Below are 18,218 nucleotides of genomic sequence, written 5' to 3' on the forward strand. Positions count from 1 at the left end.
ACAGGTCAGAGTTCATCAATGAGTACATCTTGCAACCAGGACAGCACTCAGCTTTCTCTTGGCAGTACTGCAGACAGGACTTTGCTCAGGCCCTACTCCGGCCTACTGCCACAGGGCCCCTGGCCTCTGCCCTGCTCAGCCAAGTATTAACAACTCTTTGGCTCTGCCAACAAGTGCCTGGAGGCACCCCACTCCACCAAGAAGCCTCCTGCCCGAAAGTGCTCAGCTTTTTTGATGCTCCATGCACCAGAAGGCTCATGCAGCCATGTCTTGCCCCCTTCAGTGTTACAACTTTATCTGTCTCCTGCGTATAGGAGATTCTCAGCACTGAGACCGCAGGTCTAAAGGACATGCTCCACTCCAGGCTCTTCTTCTTGATGGCAGTGAGGTCCCCCTCAACCTCTGTGGGATTGGATCTTTTATAAGCCTACTCCTCCCACCACAACTGACAAAGCCCCTCAGTAGACCACAGGAACCTAATTTGCTTAGTAATCGACCAATCCCCACAAGGATTTTACACACCTTAGTTTCATAGTAAACTGTCCAACCCCTGCAAGGGTTTCATGTTATCTTATTTGCATAGTAAACTGTCTAATCACTTCGCAAGATTGTGGCCTAGCAAATAATCTTGGCAGAACTACAAACCCAGGGCCAGAAAGGCCATATTTAAAGGGAAACCTATTGCACTGCAACTGTGTATCATAAAATTTCATTTATGTGAAATATCCAGAAAAGGCAAACCCATGAAGACAGAAAGTAAGTTAGCGGTTGCCCAGTTTAGGGTTGGGGGCGGGAACCAGGATTAACGTAATGGGCACAAAGGATCTTATGTAATGGGCACAAAGGATCTTACTGGGGTTATGGAAAATATTCTAAAACTGAATTATGGTGATGGTTGCACAACTCGGTAAATTTACGAAAAATCATTGAACGTACACTTAAAACGAGTGGATTTTATGGTATGTAAGTTATACCTCAATAAACTTGTTAAAAACAAACTAACAACAAAGTCAGTCAGATCATGTCACTCTGCTGAAAACCCTGGCTTCCTATCTCACTCAGAGTAAAAGCCAGAGCTCAGCAATCACCCATAAACCCTCAGGGTCCACACCCAACCCCCTATTACCTCCCTGATATATAGCCTATCACTCTTTTACTTGCTTCTCCTCTAACCACACCAGTCTCTTTGCAATTCCTCGAGCAGGCACCCACTGATCTCAGGGCCTTTGCTTTGCTATTCCCTTGGTGTAGAATACTGTTTCCTCAGACATATGCAGGACTCCCCTCCTCACCTTCAAGTCTCTATCCAAATATCCCTTTCTTAGTAAGACCTTCCATGACCACCTTTCTAAAATTACACTCTCCACCCTCTAACTCACACACATGTTTAAGTATCCTTTCCTTTATTTTTCTCCTTAGTAGTTATCAGTATGTTTTTGTTGTTATTAAATATACTTACCTGTCGCCTGGCTTTCCCACTAGAATAAAGTTCCATGGGAGTATAGATAGTTGTCTGGTATTTTTGTTGTTATTCTATTGTATCCCCAGTGCCTAGAACAATCCTCGACACATAGTAAGCTCTCAATAAATGTGTTAAATAAATCAGTGAACAATATTTCATAGATTTCTTTCCATATATGTTTACTTCATTCTTTTTAATGGGTGAATATTATTCCACTGAATGAACAATACCTTCATTTATTTAAACAATTCTCTATTATTGAAAGAAAATTAGCAGTGAACTTCTTGTATATATGTATTTGGACACTCATGTATCAGAAAAATTCCTAGAAAGGAAATTTATGAGCCAAAGAATATGAAAATATTAAATTTTGATAAATATTCCCAAATTGCCCTCCAAAAAGATTATACTAATTTATACTCCTAGCCAACAGTATTTGAGAGTTCCCCAAACCCTCATCAACAATGAATATTATTAACTGGTTCATCTTTACCAATCCCGTAAGTGAAAAATGCTATCTCATGGCAGTTTAATTTCTTAATTATGAGTGAAATGAAACATCTTTTCATTTCCTTATCAACTATTTGTATTTGTTTTTCTATGACTGCTTTTTCATATTCTTTGGCCATTTTATTACCGGCCTGTTGATATTTTTATTGCTTGAATGGAGTTCTGTATATTAAGGAAATTTGCCTTCTGTCTTATGAGCTGCAGCTATTTCCAAATTGTTTCTTTTTTTTAAGGAATTCAGAGCTTTAAAATAGTCTAGAAAGTATACCAAGTATGTTTTTAAGTATAGCCTCATGATGTTAACTGAATCACAGAAACAGAATAAGAATGCCTTGCTTTCTTTCTTTTTTAAAAATAATTTCATTTTTTGTTGCCTTTGAGAATGTACACAGCAAAAACATACACCAATTCAAGTTTCTACAGTACAATTCAGTGACATTGATTACATTTTTCGGGTTGAACAACCGTTCTCACCCTCCTTTTCTGAGTTGTTCGTCTTCCGTTAACATAAACTTACTGCCCCCTAAGGTTCCTACCTTCATGTGCCTGTTAGTTTGTCATACTATGGAGGCTTGCGTATTGCTGTGATGCTGGAAATTATGCCACCTGTATTCAAATACCAGCAGGGTCATCCACGGTGGACAGGCTTCAGCTGAGCTTCCAGACGAAGACAGACTAGGAAGAAGGACCCGGTGGTCTACTTCTGAAAAGAAATAGCCAGTGAAAACCTTATGAAAAGAAGCAGGGCATTGTTCGTTATAGTGCCAGAAGATGAGCCCCTCGGGTTGGAAGGCACCCAGAATATGACTGGGGAAGAGCTGCCTCCTCAAAATGTAGTCAGCCTTAATGACGTGGATGGAGTCAAGTTCTCAGGGCCTTCATTTGCTCATGCGGCACAACTCAAAGTGAGAAGAAATAGCTGCAAACATTCATTAATGATTGGAACATGGAATGTACGAAGTATGAATCTAGGAAAACTGGAAATCGTCAAAAATGAAATGGAACCCATAAACATCAATATCTTAGGCTTTAGTGAGCTGAAATGGACTGGTATTGGCCATTTTAAATGGGACAATCATATGGTCTATGCTGGGAATGACAACTTGAAGAGGAATGGTGTTGCATTCATCACCAAAAAGAACATTTCAAGACTTATCCTGAAGTACAATGCTGTCTGTGATAGGATAACATTCATACACCTACAAGGAAGACCACCTAATACGACAATTATTCAAATTTACGCACCAACCACTAAGGCCAAAGATGAAGAAATTGAAGATTTTTACCAACTTCTGCAGTCTGAAATTGATTGAACATGCAATCAGGATGCATCGATAATTACTGGTGATTGGAATGCAAAAGCTGGAAACAAAGAAGAAGGGTGGGTAGTTGGAAAACATGGCCTTGATGATAGAAACGATGCCAGAGGTCGAATGATAGAATTTTGTAAGACCGACGACTTCTTCATTACAAATACCTTTCTTCAACAACGTAAGTGGTGACTATACACATGGACCTCGCCAGATGGAATACACAGGAATCAAATCAACTTCATCTGTGGAAAGAGACGATGAAAAAGTTCAGTATCATCAGTCAGAACAAGGCCAGGGGCCAACTTCGGAAAAGACCATCAATTGCTCATAGGCAAGTTTAACTTGAAGCTGAAGAAAACTAGAACAAGTTGATGACAGCCAAAGTATGACCTTGAGTATATCCCACCTGAATTTAGAGACCATCTCAACAATAGATTTGACGTGTTGAACACTAATGACCGAAGACCAGAGAAGTTGTGGAATGACATCAAGGACATCATACGTGAAGAAAGCAAAAAGTCATTAAAAAGACAAGAAAGAAAAGACCAAAATGGATATCAGAAGAGACTCTGAAACTTGCTCTTGAATGTTGAGTAGCTAAAGGGAAAGGAAGAAATGACTAAGAGAGGAACAGATGATTTCAAAGGGCACCTCAAGAAGGCAAAGTAAATTATTATGACATGTGCAAAAACCTGGAGAAAGAAAACTAAAAGGCAGGAACATGTTCAACATTTCTCAAGCTGAAAAAACTGAAGAAAAAGTTCGAGCCTTGAGTTGCAATACTGAAGGATTCTACGGGGAAAATATGAAATGATGCAGGAAACATAAAAAGAAGATGGAAGGAATACACAGAATCACTATACCAAAAAAAAAAAAATTGGTCAATGTTCAACCATTTCAGGAGATAGCATATGATTAAGAACCAACAGTACTCAAGAAGTCCAAGCTGCACTGAAGGGATTGGTGAAAAACAAGGCTCCAGGAATTGATGGAATACCAACTGGGATGTTTCAACAAATGGATGCAGTGCTGGAAGTGCTCACTTGTCTATACCAAGAAATGAGGAAGACAGCTACCTGGCCAGCCAACTGATTGAGATCCATATTTATGCCTATTCCCAAGAAAGGTGATCCAACCGAAAGCAGAAATTATCGAACGATATAATTAATATCACACACAAGTAAAATTTTGCTGAAGATCATTCAAAAGAGGCTGCAGCAGTATATCGATAGGAAACTGCCAGAAATTCAAGCCAGATTCAGAAGAGGACATGGAACCAGAGATATTATTGCTGATGTCAGATGGATCCTGGCTGAAAGCAGAGAATACCAGAAAAAATGTTTACCTGTGTTTTATTTGACTATGCAAAGGCATTCAACTGTGTGGATCATAATAAATTATGGATAATATTGTGAAGAATGGGAATTCCAGAACACTTAATTGTGCTCATGAGGAACCTATATGTGAATCAAGAGGTAGTAGTTCAAATAGAACAAGGGGATACTGTGTGGTTTAAAGTCAAGAAAGGTGTGAGTCAGAGTTGTATCCTTTCACCGTACTGATTCAATCTGTATGCAGAGTGAATAATCTTAGAAACTGGACTATATGAAGAAGAATGAGGCATCAGGATACTAGGAAAACTCATTTACAACCTGTGTTATACAGATGACACAAACTTGCTTCCTTAGAGTGAAGAGGATTTGAAGCACTTACTAATGAAGATCAAAGACCACAGCCTTCAGTGTGGATTACACCTCAATATTAAGAAAACAAAAATCCTCACAACTGGACCAATAAGCAACATCATGATAAATAGAGAAAAGATTGAAGTTGTCAAGAATTTCATTTTACTTGGATCCACAATCAATACTCATGGAAGCAGCAGTCAAGAAATCAAAAGATGCATTGCATTGGGCAAATCTGCTGCAAAAGACCTCTTTAAAATGTTAAAAAGCAAAGATTTCACCTTGAAGACTAAGGTGGTCCTGACCCAAACCACAGTGTTTTCAATCACCCCATATGCATGTGAAAGCTGGACGATGAATAAGAAAGACTGAAGAAGAATTGAAGCCTTTGAATTGTGGTGTTGGTGAAGAATAGTGACTGTACCATGGACTGCCAAAAGAAAGAACAAATCTGTCCTGGAAGAAGCACAACCAGAATACTCCTTAGAAGCAAAGATGGCGCCCACACACATACTTTGGACATGTTGTCAGGAGAGATCAGTCTCTGGAGAAGGACATCATGCTTGGTAAAATCAAGGGTTAGTGAAAAAGAGGAAGACCCTCAATGAAATGGATTGACACAATGGCTGCAACAAGGGGCTCGAGCATAACAGCACGTGACCAGGCAGTGTTTCATTCTGTTGTACATAGGGTCACTATGAGTCGGAACAACTTGATGACTCCTAACAATAACAACAAGGTTCCTATCTAATCTTTCAAGTTGCTGTTGTCAATTTGATCCCATATAAATAGTTCTTAAAAGAGCACAATGCTCAAGGCAGACACTCCTTACTAATTAAGCTAAACTGTTGTTTGGTTTAAAGACTTCAAGGAGTATTTTTGGTTTAAGGTTTAAAGATTATCTCAGGGCAATAGCTTCAGGGGTTCATCCAGGCTCCATGGCTCCTGAAAGCCTGAGAATTTGAAATTCTGTTCTGCATTTTCTTCCTTTTGATCAAGGATTCTTCTACAAAATCTTTCATCAAAATGTTCAGTAATGGTAACTGGGCACTGTCCAGTTCTTCTTGTCTCATGGCAAGGGTGGTAGTTGTTCATGGAGGCAATTAGCTACACATTTCATTTTCCCCTCCTATTCCTGAGTTTCCTTCTTCCTCTGTTGCTCCAGGTGGATAGGGAGCAATTGTGCTTTGAAGGACCACTTGCAAGCTTTTAATATCCCAGGCGCTACACAACAAACTAGGAGGTGGGACAGAAGCGCTAACACATTATTGGGCCAATTAACTGAGGTGTCCCATGAAACCATGACCCTAAACCTCCAAACCAAGGAACCAAATCCCATGAGGTTTTTGGTTATACTTAAGCAGCCTCAGTAGCTACTGTCTCTCCCTCTCTCTCTCTCTTTTTTTTTTTTTTTTTTGATTATGGTTGTAAATACTCTCTCACACAACTTTTGCCAACTTTTTACAGGTGTACAACTTATTGACAGCAATCACATTAGTCAGCTGTGCAACCCTACCCTTAATCAATGCAATTTTTCCATTACCACAAACCAAAGCTCAATACTCCATAAACAATAACCCATCTCCACATTTTTCTTCCTAATTTTTTTTTTACAGTGTCTTTGATAGTTCAGAAAATTATAATTTTTAAGGAGTGGAATTCATCAATATTTTCCTTTTTGGCTTTATGCTCATTTCATGCTTAGACGGACCTTCCACACTCCAGGATTATAAAAAATATTCAGTCATGCTTTCATCTAGTATCTTTAGTTATTGTATTTGTGATGCTTAAATCTGTGACCAACTTGGAATCTCTTTTGGTGTAAAAAAGTAAAAGATGCAGCTCACTGCTGTCTACATGACTTTGTGGGCCTCTCATCATTTTTTAAATAGTTCATTTCCTGAATGAAATAAAATACATTTATCACATATGGTACTAAATTCCTCTATGTACTTGGTCTATTTCTTAACTGTATTATGTTCCATTGAGCTATTCCTGAACCAGGTCAAAAATGTTTTAGTTTTATAACTTTATTTTTAAATATTGAGTATACCATGGACTACCAGAAGGAGGAACAAGTCTGTCTTGGAAGAAGTTCAGCCAGAATGCTCATTAGAAGCAAGGATGGGGAGACTCCTCTCACGTACTTTGGACATATTATCAGGGGGGTCCAGTCCCTGGAGAAGGACATCTTGCTTGGTAGAGAGTCAGTGAAAAAGAGTAAGACCCTCAATGAGATGAATTGACACAGTGGCTGCAACAATGGGCTCAAGCATAACAATTGTTAGGATGGCGCAGCGCCGGGCAGTGTTTCCCTCTGCTGTACATACGGCCGCTATGAGTCAGAACCGATTGGATGGCACCTAACACAACAGCAACACAATATGTTAAATATGTGGGAGTCCTCAACCTTTCCTAATTAATAACTGAACTGTTAAAACCAGAACACAATAAACCTTCTCTCTTCACCCTCCCTCCCACTGCGTTCACCACTCCCTCAAGGGCGTTTGAAAGAGTTCGGCTCTCCTAAAGAGAATTTTTAAAAATTGATTCTGCAGGTAGAATTAAAGTTGCTCCATTCAGGAGTGACAAATCTTGAGAACGGACATCGAATTACAGAGCAGTGAAGCCTACTCCTTCTCCCCCGACTCGTCCCTTCCACTTCCCCTCTCAACCTTCGCGCTTCGGCGTGGGCGGGGGCGGGGCGGGGGGGGGAGCAGGCCGATGCCTGCTGCACTTCCCCAGTTTGGCCTTTGGGGGCCGCTGTGGGCCCGGATGCCCGCGGACCAGGTCGGACCGATGCAGCCGTCTTCCCGTCACGTCCTATCTTGGGCGGAAGTTCTCCGCTGAAGGACCGGGAAGCAGCTGAAGTCTGTGCGATGGCGGTTCTGGGTGCTTTATTCAGGGGGAGGCCCGAGGCTACGGTGCCACCGCGGTAGACTGGACCTGGGTGGCGGGCTCCGGGGCCCCGAGGTGAAGAGCATCAAGGGCTGAACTCAGACCTTAGAAGGGAACCTGGGAATTGTGACGGCTCCTCTTGCGCCCACTCTCTCACCCCAGGTTCTAAACTGCTTTTAGCCAGGCTGCCCGGAAGCAGGGCGGCCTAGTGTACCGCTCCTGGAGGGGACGGAGCGGGCGGGGATTTTCCCCTTCACCACTACCAGCAAGGCAGGTGGGAGCCCTGGGTCGGGGGTTCACGGGCCGACTTCATGGGCTCCTCTCCACCGCCACAGGAATGGAGGGGTCTAAGACATCCAGCAGCACCATGCAGGTAAGCTTCGTGTGCCAGCGCTGCAGCCAGCCCCTGAAACTGGACACGAGCTTCAAGATCCTGGACCGTGTCACCATCCAGGAGCTCACAGGTCAGCGAGACCCTTGGAATGAGGGTGGTCACGATCATGGCAAGTGGGCAGCTTTGGAGATACAGGCCTTAAGTTGGCTATCTGTGTAGTCTGCCACATACCCGCTATGGGAACCTAGGACTTAGGAATGGCTTTTCACTTCTCTGACTCCCTATATTCTCATCAGGAAGATAAAGGAGCTCTAACATTCTGTGCTTCTGGGGGCTTTCTCTAGCAAAGAAAGGTCCTTTTTTTCTCTGCTGCTTTCTCAGAATAAGGAGCATAACAAACGGCATTTGTTGACCTACCATATACCAATGTGTTACATGTATTATTTCATTTAGTCCCTGCAACAACTCCTCTGGAGTAGTACTATCATTATTATAATTTTACAGATTAGAAATTGAGGTTCAGAGAGGTTAAGTGATTTATCCAATGTCCAACAGCTGCTAAGTGGAAGAGCAGGTCTCAAATCTATTAACAGCTGATTCCAAGAATTAGGATGAAGTTGGGGGTGGGTGGGAGTAAAGAAGAGAAGGCTGAATAGGCAGCTTAAATAAGCTCCTGGGTCTGGAGTCAGCCTGCTTGGGTTTAAATCCTGGCTCTGTCATTTACAGCTGAATGACTTTTTGGAAGTTACTTAATCTCCCTAAAGCTTTGGTTTCTTTATCTGTAAAATGGAATTGATAACCTACATTGTAAGATAGTTGTAAGGATCAAATATGACAAAGCACATAAATACTTGGGAATATGCTTGGCATATCGTTGTTAGTTGCCATTGAGTCTGCTCTGACTCGTGGGGACCCCATGTACAACAGAACAAAACATTGCCCAGTCCTGCACCATCTTCATGGTCTTTGGTATGCTTGAATCCACTGTTCTGGCTACTGTGTATTTTGAGTGTCTTCCAACCTAGGGGGCTTATCTTCCAGCATTATAACAGAAGACATTCTGTTGTGATCTATAGGGTTTTCATTGCCTAATTTTGGGAAGTAGATTGCCAGGCCTTCTTAGTCTGTCTCAGTCTGGAAGCTCTGCTGAAACCTGTCTACAATGGGTGACCCTGCTGGTATTTAAAATACCAATGGTGTGGTTTCCAGCATCATAGCAACACGCAAGCCCCTGCTGTACAACAAACGGATGAGCGGTGGACTTGGCAAACAGTGCTCAATAAATGTTAGCTATTATTATCTGGTTCCTCTTTTTTGAAAGAAATTAACTCCTTTTAATATATATAAGTTTTTATAAAAACAAATTTAAACGTATACAAAGTCAAGAGAATAACATAATGAACTCTCTTGTATCCATTGTCCAGCTTCAACAGTTAGCAATGTTCTGCCATTCTAGTATTATCTATACCTCCACTCATTTTCCATTCCCCGCTTGATTATTATTTTTATAAGGTAAATTGCCATGCATTGAAATTTACAAATCTTGGCTGTACATTTCGACAAACAGATACAGCCGTTAATCCACGTCATGATGACATAGAACAGTCTCATTTCCCCAGAGTTGGCTGCCTTCCCAGCCATTCCAGGGGAAAGGGGACATTAACTTTTATTATCAAACATGTCAAAGAAGATAATGAACTCCCAGGTATACCCATCACCTAGCTTCAACAATTATCAGCACATATCAAATCATGTTTCATCTACATCCCTATCTATTCCCCCCACCCCAAATTATTTTGAAGAAAATAAGAAACATAAATACTATAAATATTTCAGTATCTTTGAAAGATAAGGACTTAAAAAAAAAAAATGACACCATTATCCTGCTGTAAAGAAATTTAACAATTCCTTAATCTGATTTAACAAGGTAGGAGAGGAGAAGATGAGAGATCCTTCTTTATGTAAATGGTACTTTAAGAAGAAGTTGGAGGTGGGAAGGATGATGAGGATGTTGCATTCTTTTCCTATACTGTCGTAAGCCCTCCTGTTTTGAGATAACGGTTGATGGTGCAGTGGTTAAAGAGATCGACTGCTAACCAAAAGGTCAGTGGTTCAAAACCACCAGCCACTCTGCAGAAAAAAGATGTGGCAATCTGCTTCCATAGAGACTTACAGCCCTGGAAGCCCTATGGGGTCACTATGAGTCAGAATTGACTCAATGGCAGTGGGTTTGTTTTTTTTGTTTGTTTGTTTGTTTCTAACATGGTATTTTCCTTCACTTTAGCTCCATTACTTGCCACAGCCCAGGTGAAACCAGGAGAGACCCAGGGGGAAGAGGCCAACTCAGGAGAGGTAATAGAAGTGCCTTCTCCCATTCAACAAATATTGTAAGTGGGAGATTTGATATGAAAACAGGAATACAAGCTGGGTTTTTTCAGGGTATTTGCTTCTTCTAGAGCCCCAGACGTTGGGGTCTCTGATTAACAAGAGACTTTTGACATGATTAGGCCATTATAGTTCATTAAAGGTAGAGAAGTGAACCTGAGGTTAGAGTTACTGAATGAAGCATCCATGCAAAAATGTGAACAGAGGCTCTTCATTTGAAGCAGAATTACAGGCCAGAACTATTGGTCATTATAGATTGGAGGTGAGGTGACCTATGTGTCCAGGTCTCCCCAGAGCGTTCTTAGGTTACTTCTATTATTCTCAAAAGCATCTTGATTTGGCCAATGAGTTACATGATTACCCTAGTCAGAAGGGATTGTCAGTATAAGAGAACATGTAATTTTTAAACTGCGTATGAACTGATAACGTCAGTGATAATTTTCTCTGTCAGAGATATATGTCATATGATTTAGATCACAAACTTATAAATTATCTACTTTGTCCTATACTATAGCAATCTTCATTGCAGTCTGATATGGCTTTTTCCTTGCATTGTAATTTAGGACATTCTTTCCCTAATCCCTGATGAGTGAGTGTTGACAAAAAATGCAAATATAAACATAATAGAATATAACATAGGTAAGAAATGCTGTTCCTACAGAAAATCAAGTGAGACTTGAGGTTTGTCTGTTCACGGATCCTTTCACAGTGCGTATATCCAAGGCTTGACTAGATAATACCCAGTTAGAAAGTGTCTGTGGTTTATCAAGTCTTGTGGTTATCAAGGGTAAAGCTGAATCATTCTGGGGCTGTTTGAGAAACAGACTCCACTTCTAAGCTGTCAGAACTCTAATGCCATCTTATTTCTTTCTTAGGAGCCATTTATAGAAACTCGCCAGGATGGTGTCTCTCGCAGATTCATCCCCCCAGCCAGGTGCCTACTATTCCTCAGCCCCCTGTTGCTTACCAAATGCCAGTAGAATTTTAGTTGAACCCAGGAGTTGATACCTGGAGCCAGGTGATAGCAGTGAATTATCCTAGCCTTCTGGCTCTTCCAGAAAAGATGTGCTCCCCCATACCTGCCCCATCACTATCCAGTACTGATTTTCCCTTTAGCCATTCACACCGTGGGAAGGGACAATAGCTCTAATGATGAAAAATGGAGAAAATGATGAAGACGTGAGGGAGTAATAATAAAAGAGATGCCTCTTGAGAAGAATTTTAAAATGGTGCATGCTGTTAGGTGTTCCCTTAGTTCTCATTGATGGAGATAGAGTTGACAAGGTATATAATATTAAAAAATGGTCTTTCTTGATTCTCCTTCCTTTTTTACTGTAGACACACATCAGTTTTTGATATCCCTCTCCCTTAGTCCATCCAGGCCAACCTTTGTGCTTCACGCCCCTGTGGAAGACCAGCATGGCCTTCCCTTGGGAGTGAGGTACCCTTGGGAGGTCAGCCAGGCTAGGAGTGGGTATGTTCTTTGAGGCCCCTCAGCCGGTTCTTGAGAGTCTCTGCCACTGGCACCTCAGTAGGTGGAGGAGGCCTCTCTGCTCCCTCACGTGGCCCGTGGGCGGGGGGCTGTCTGCAGGATGATGTCTACAGAAAGTGCCAACAGCTTCACTCTGATCGGGGAGGCATCTGATGGCGGCACCATGGAGAACCTCAGCCGAAGACTGAAGGCAAGTCTGCCTCATTCCAGTGTGAAGCAGTGGGCCTGGAGGGGGTGGTTGGGCAGGTAGCATAGAGGCCTCACCCTGACTCTCCCATCCTTCCAGGTCACTGGGGACCTTTTTGACATCATGTCAGGCCAGACCGATGTGGATCACCCACTGTGTGAGGAATGCACAGATACTCTTTTAGACCAGCTGGACACCCAGCTCAACGTCACTGAAAATGAGTGTCAGAACTACAAGTGAGTGCCTCCAGAGCCAGGGCCCAGAAACTGAGGTCTAGCTCTTGGAGCTGTTACTGCTCAGAGACTGCTTGGCTCTTAACCCAGGAGCTGTGCTCCACTCGGGCAAACGGAAGATCAGTTTCTCTCTGGTAAGTATGGCCTACCTGTGTCCTTGGCAGACGCTGTTTGGAAATCTTAGAACAAATGAATGAGGATGACAGTGAACAGCTACAGATGGAGCTGAAAGAGCTGGCACTGGAGGAGGAGAGGCTGATCCAGGAGCTGGAAGATGTGGAAAAGAACCGCAAGATAGTGGCAGAAAATCTCGAGAAGGTCCAGGCAGAGGCTGAGAGACTGGATCAGGAGGAAGCTCAGTGAGTGACCATCGTATTCTCCTGTCTACCCTCCCTTGAGGCTCCAGGAGAGGAAATAGCTGCCAGCTGAATGTGTCTGATTAGGCTGTAAGCTACAGTCAGCCATCAGTCAGCAGCATGTCTGCTCTGGATCCTGCCCATTGTTTCTAAGCTCTGTTTCTGGAGGTTTATTGGGAGGGTTATGTATGAAGAATCAGCATGTTAAGTGAAAAAGGGTGTTGATTAGACAGAGTGAAGAAACCAGGGCTCTAGTCATGGCTCTGTCCTTTAGGGGACTGGGCTCATTTGGGTAGGTCAGCCTCAGAACCCAGTGTCCTCATCTGAAAAGGTGAGGATTTAGCTTACAGTAGTTCCCATCCAGCTCAAAGTTTCATTGATGGTGGTGACTTGAGAGAACTGTCTGTCTTGTGGAGAAGACACAGTATCCATCCTTTAGTTGGACACTAACTGAGGTTGGGGAAGTAAAGGACAGAGAAGAAAAGTGAATTTTTTCAGAGTAGTGTAACAAGTTTAATTGGGTGGTGTATATGAACTACTTAAAGGACAGTGAGCATATAGGAGAGAAGTTATAGAAACTCAGTTATGGCCGATTCATGGAAGAAGCCACTCTTAGCCCACCTACCTCACTTTTGGAAAAGATTAGAAATACAAGAGGTACTTTGTTCTGGTTTGAGAGAGTCCTGTTTTCCTCCATCTTTTTGCATATGGGCAGCTGGAATTTGAGACATTTTTGTCCCTCCCAAGCAAAACGACCCAGGGCCTGTGTGTTCCTCTGATTAAGATCTATGCCAAATACAAAAGATGCTGTGACTAGGTGTAACTATCATCACTAGAATAAATCATTCCGAGTGCTGGTGAGAGGGAAACTTTAGCTCTAAAACTAATACCCTCAATGGCCACCTTCACTGCTTGCAGATATCAGAGGGAATACAGTGAATTTAAACGCCAGCAGCTGGAGTTGGATGATGAGCTGAAGAGTGTAGAAAACCAGATGCGTTATGCCCAGATGCAGCTGGACAAACTGAAGAAAACCAACGTCTTTAATGCAACCTTTCATATCTGGTAATGAGGGCTAGAGGGTGAGCAGCATCTGGGAGGTGCTGCTTATCTAGATGTTAACTGTTGACCCCTGAGCCAGGGCGCCCACTTCCCCACAAATAGGGACTGCATGTCATCTCTACCCTATCTAGGTTTCTTTATTCTTTGTGATAGGATAAGCGCTGTTAGGGATTAGAAGTCTAGAGCTTGGTAATATCTACCCCTCCAAAGAAAGCAGACCAAGCTACATGAAAACTTGGTTATGTGCCTGGTGCTGATTTTGTGTGCCCAAGGTCATTCATGTATTCATTCATTCAGTGTTTTATCCACTCAACTAACATCTGTGAGCTTCTGCTATGTAGTAGACACTACTGAGCACCAGGAGGGCAACATCAAACAGTATATAGTCTACCTTCTAATTGCTTATAATCTTGTGGAAGAGATGGATAAATAATAGGCAAGTGTAATACTGTGTGATAATGGTAAACTCAGGGCACTGTGGGAACACTTTAGGGCATTTTACCCAATTTGGGGAGGCCACATGGAAAGTTTCCCACAGAGGAGACTGATGTGTAAGCTGAAATCTGAAGAAGAAGTTGGTGGCAGAGGGGGTTGTTCCCAGCAGAGAGAACATCATGTTTAGAGAAACAAAGGAAAGAGGGAATGGCAAATTCAGAGAACTGAAAGGAGCTTATTATGACTGGAGATTGAGTGCAGAGGGGAGAGGGACAGAATATGAAACTGGAGAGTTACCAGTTTCTGAAGGATCTCGTAGACCTCATTAAGGGTGTTGGATTTCATCCAGATGGCTGTGGGAGCCATTGAAGCATTTTGGGCAGGGAAGTGACATAATTATGTTTGCATTTATGAATGATGGTTTTACCTGCAATGCGGGAAATGGGTTGGGGAATCAGAATGGTGCTGTTGGTAAGGAGACTTGTTAGCAGGAATCTAAACAGGAAAAGATGGGGTAGTGGCATTGATTGAATTTGGAGAGAAGTGGGCAGGTTTAAGAGATTTAAGAGGTAGAATCAACAGAGCTTAGTGGGTTTTGGAGGGAGCGGTCAGAGAGGAAAGATTCAAGGATGACACCCAGGTTTCTGCTTTGGCATCTGAGTGGTAGGGGGAAACATGACTTAAGTTTTGGACATGTGTTTGAAGTGCCAAGCAGAGCTTAGATATATGAGTCTGAAGATAAAGAGAGGTTTGTTAGGTTTGGGTTGAAAGTAGGAAATCGCAAAAGTTGCTAAGTGTTAAGTTCTCCCTGTATTTTTCCCTGCCCTCTGTCTTCCTCTGCAGGCACAGTGGACAATTTGGCACAATCAATAACTTCAGACTGGGTCGCCTGCCCAGTGTTCCTGTGGAATGGAATGAGATTAATGCTGCTTGGGGCCAGACGGTGTTGCTGCTCCATGCCCTGGCCAATAAGATGGGTCTGAAATTTCAGAGGTAGGAAATGTAGCTCTTTCCTGGGGTGTGGTGTGTCATTGGTATAATCTGCCTCCAACCTGGTCCTACTCTCCTCTATAACAGGACCCCTTGCTTCTAACAGGCTTGGAGTTGCCTGTGAGTGGAGTCTCTGCTTGTGGTTTTCCCCTTACCACAGGGCTCTTTCCACAGATGGAGCAATCAGTGAGCTACATGAACATAGCAGTGGTTCCCAATCTCGAGTTTCCAGAACCTTAGTGTTCCTCAAGCTATTTTCAGTTTCAGTCTAATCCGATTACATTTGTCCATGAAAGGCCCCAGGCAATTATATAATGAATGTAGTTTGGTAAACAAAATCTTTTAAAACATGATGCATATGGGGAGGTGGAGAGAAGGGTTAAAAAAACCAAACGCATTGCCGTCAAGTCAATTCTAACTCATAGCAATCTTGTAGGACAGAGTAGAACTACCCCATAAAATTTCCAAGGAGCTGCTGGTGGATTCGAACTGCTGACCTTTTGCTTAGCAACCAAACACTTAACCACTGCTCCACAAGGGCTCCAGGGAGAGAGGGGTAGAAATAATAAAAGAGGCCCCTGGGTAAGATGAAGATTGAAAGTCACTGGATTATAACTTTCCAATAATCACTTCAGGAGGACTCCTGCATCCATTTCTGTCTGCTTTTCCATTTTAGGTATCGACTTGTTCCCTATGGAAACCACTCATACCTGGAGTCTCTGACAGACAAATCTAAGGTACTCTGGGATGCTCCATTTTCAGTGATAGAGTTCTTATACCTACTAACGAAATGGCTGGTTTAGTTTTGATACTGGCATTATTCAGTTTATTTCTTAGACTGTGGTGACTCCCAAAGAGCCAATGGGTGTGGTAAGTTCAGGAGTAGGTCTATGAGGCCTCTATAGAAAAATTAGGTTTTTATAGTCTGTTGAAAAAGGATATGGTCATTACATGGGAGGATTTGTGTGCCAACATGGGGAGGGAGTGACCGTGAGGTTGATATTTTGTACATCTCCATTGACCAGGAAATAGTCCTGAGTGCACTGTTATTTGCCCAAGGTTATTGCAGTTGTTTGAGATTATAGAAAATATAATCCAACCACAGTTTTTGTTTCTAGTGGAATACAGTCAGAGCATGCCTTGATCGATAGAACTGGAACAGTCTCTGGTAGTTTGTCTTGGTGCCATGTGCATAGCCTTTTCTTTCTTCTTGGGCAGGAGCTGCCGTTATACTGTTCGGGGGGGTTGCGGTTTTTCTGGGACAACAAGTTTGACCATGCAATGGTGGCTTTCCTGGACTGTGTGCAGCAGTTCAAAGAAGAGGTTGAGAAAGGCGAGACACGTTTTTGTCTTCCTTATAGGTCAGTATTTTCCAAAGCTGCATGAGCCTTCAGTAGGGCCAAACTGAACAGAATTGAAGGGATAGTAAGAATGGGAGCAAAACATAGCATAGGTGGCAGGAAAGCAGAAAATGATGCAAAATCACACAACACTGATGGGCAAAGACCAATCCAACAACTGCGAGCAGGATGGAATGTGATAACCTGGCCCTGAAGAGAAAGAATGTTGTCTAAGATGGCTACAGGAGTTTTCTTGGCACAGAACTCAAGTTCAGGAAGGTTTTTCCCAAAACCTCTGGAAATACACAGGAATGCTTATTTTTTCAAATCTTGTAGGAGCTCAGTGATAGATAGAAATCTTAGTTCAAGGAATAAGACTGCCTGTTTCTATCACCCCAAACAAAGCATTTCCTTTCTTCTGTCTCCCTTCTCTCCCCATGAGTTCAGGGATGCACAGGAAAACAGTGAGGAGTACTGTAACCCTCACTCACCCCTAGCTCCTGGCTTCTCATCTGTTTGGGTGTGTGTTCTGTCCCTGTACTCCACAATGACAATGAGGCTCTTGTGACAGCCTTCTTGATTTTTGGCTTTCAAGCAAATCCAAAATACACTACCGTTCCTTGCCAAGAGTTCTTTAATAGAAAAAATGACGTGAATGGTCCCATGATCAAGTCCCTACCCCTTTGCCTGAGCTGACTTAGATCTCAGTTACTAATGAGCTCTGCTGTGTCCATCTGCAGGATGGATGTGGAGAAAGGCAAGATTGAAGACACAGGAGGCAGCGGCGGCTCCTATTCCATCAAAACCCAGTTTAACTCTGAGGAACAGTGGACAAAAGCTCTCAAATTCATGTTGACGAATCTTAAATGGGGTCTTGCTTGGGTGTCCTCACAGTTTTATAACAAATGACCCTTTTTTTTTTTTTAGGAGGATGTTTGCCTTAAAGGCTTTAATTTTTGTTTGCAAAAAAATGTTTTAAATTAAATTTGGATAATACTGAACAGCAAATGTTTACAATACCAAAAAAAAAAAAAATCATGAAAGCCACTTTATATATTTTAGAATATCAAATGACAGTTTCCAGAGCTACAACGTACCGTGGATAGCTACCAGTCCCTGTTGTAGTTTTGACTCTTAATCCCATGCCTTCCTTTCCTCCCTTCCCTAAAACTACTAATTTAAGTTTTTTGTTGGTTTTTTTAAAACTAAGAGTTAAATTGAGATGGATGTGCTTCCACTGGATTTTCTCTCTCCACTTCTTGCATCTACAACATGAAATAGAAACCTTGGTCTCCACTAAGATGAGCGAGATGTGCGAGGCACACAGTTGGGTAATGTGGGAAAATGACATACAAGCTTTGCCTGGTCACGATGTGCTGTGATTAGAAGCTTGGAACTTAACACTTCTCACTTGGCTCTAGTGAATGCCTCCTCCGCTCTGTGTTAGAGATATGAAATGGTGTTTGATACTGTTTGAGCATTATGGAAAGATTTAATTATTTGTAATAAAAGAGTTGCTGCAGTCTGATAACTGCC

The 18,218-nt window shown here is 42.3% G+C and overlaps 1 protein-coding gene across 5 annotated transcripts; it reads left to right on the top strand.

The window, feature by feature from the left end:
• The first annotated feature begins 7,771 nt into the window (after positions 1–7,771).
• BECN1 (beclin 1) lies at positions 7,772–18,218 on the top strand. 5 transcript variants are annotated; one of them, XM_003414259.4, is made up of 12 exons: positions 7,772–7,862; positions 8,204–8,332; positions 10,487–10,554; positions 11,463–11,521; positions 12,179–12,269; positions 12,366–12,502; positions 12,664–12,858; positions 13,774–13,920; positions 15,196–15,345; positions 16,019–16,079; positions 16,561–16,703; positions 17,423–18,218. In XM_003414259.4, exons 1-12 carry the CDS (start codon positions 7,850–7,852, stop codon positions 17,589–17,591), a joined length of 1,362 nt encoding a protein of 453 aa, XP_003414307.2. In that variant the 5' UTR covers positions 7,772–7,849; the 3' UTR covers positions 17,592–18,218. The 5 variants fall into 5 exon arrangements, with proteins under 5 accessions (XP_003414307.2, XP_010592783.1, XP_010592781.1 ...); XM_010594479.3 differs by having other exon boundaries at positions 7,805–8,030; XM_010594478.3 differs by having other exon boundaries at positions 7,805–7,943.

This window comes from Loxodonta africana, chromosome 18 (genome assembly GCF_030014295.1).
Source record: "Loxodonta africana isolate mLoxAfr1 chromosome 18, mLoxAfr1.hap2, whole genome shotgun sequence".
Taxonomy (NCBI): Eukaryota; Metazoa; Chordata; class Mammalia; order Proboscidea; family Elephantidae; genus Loxodonta; species Loxodonta africana.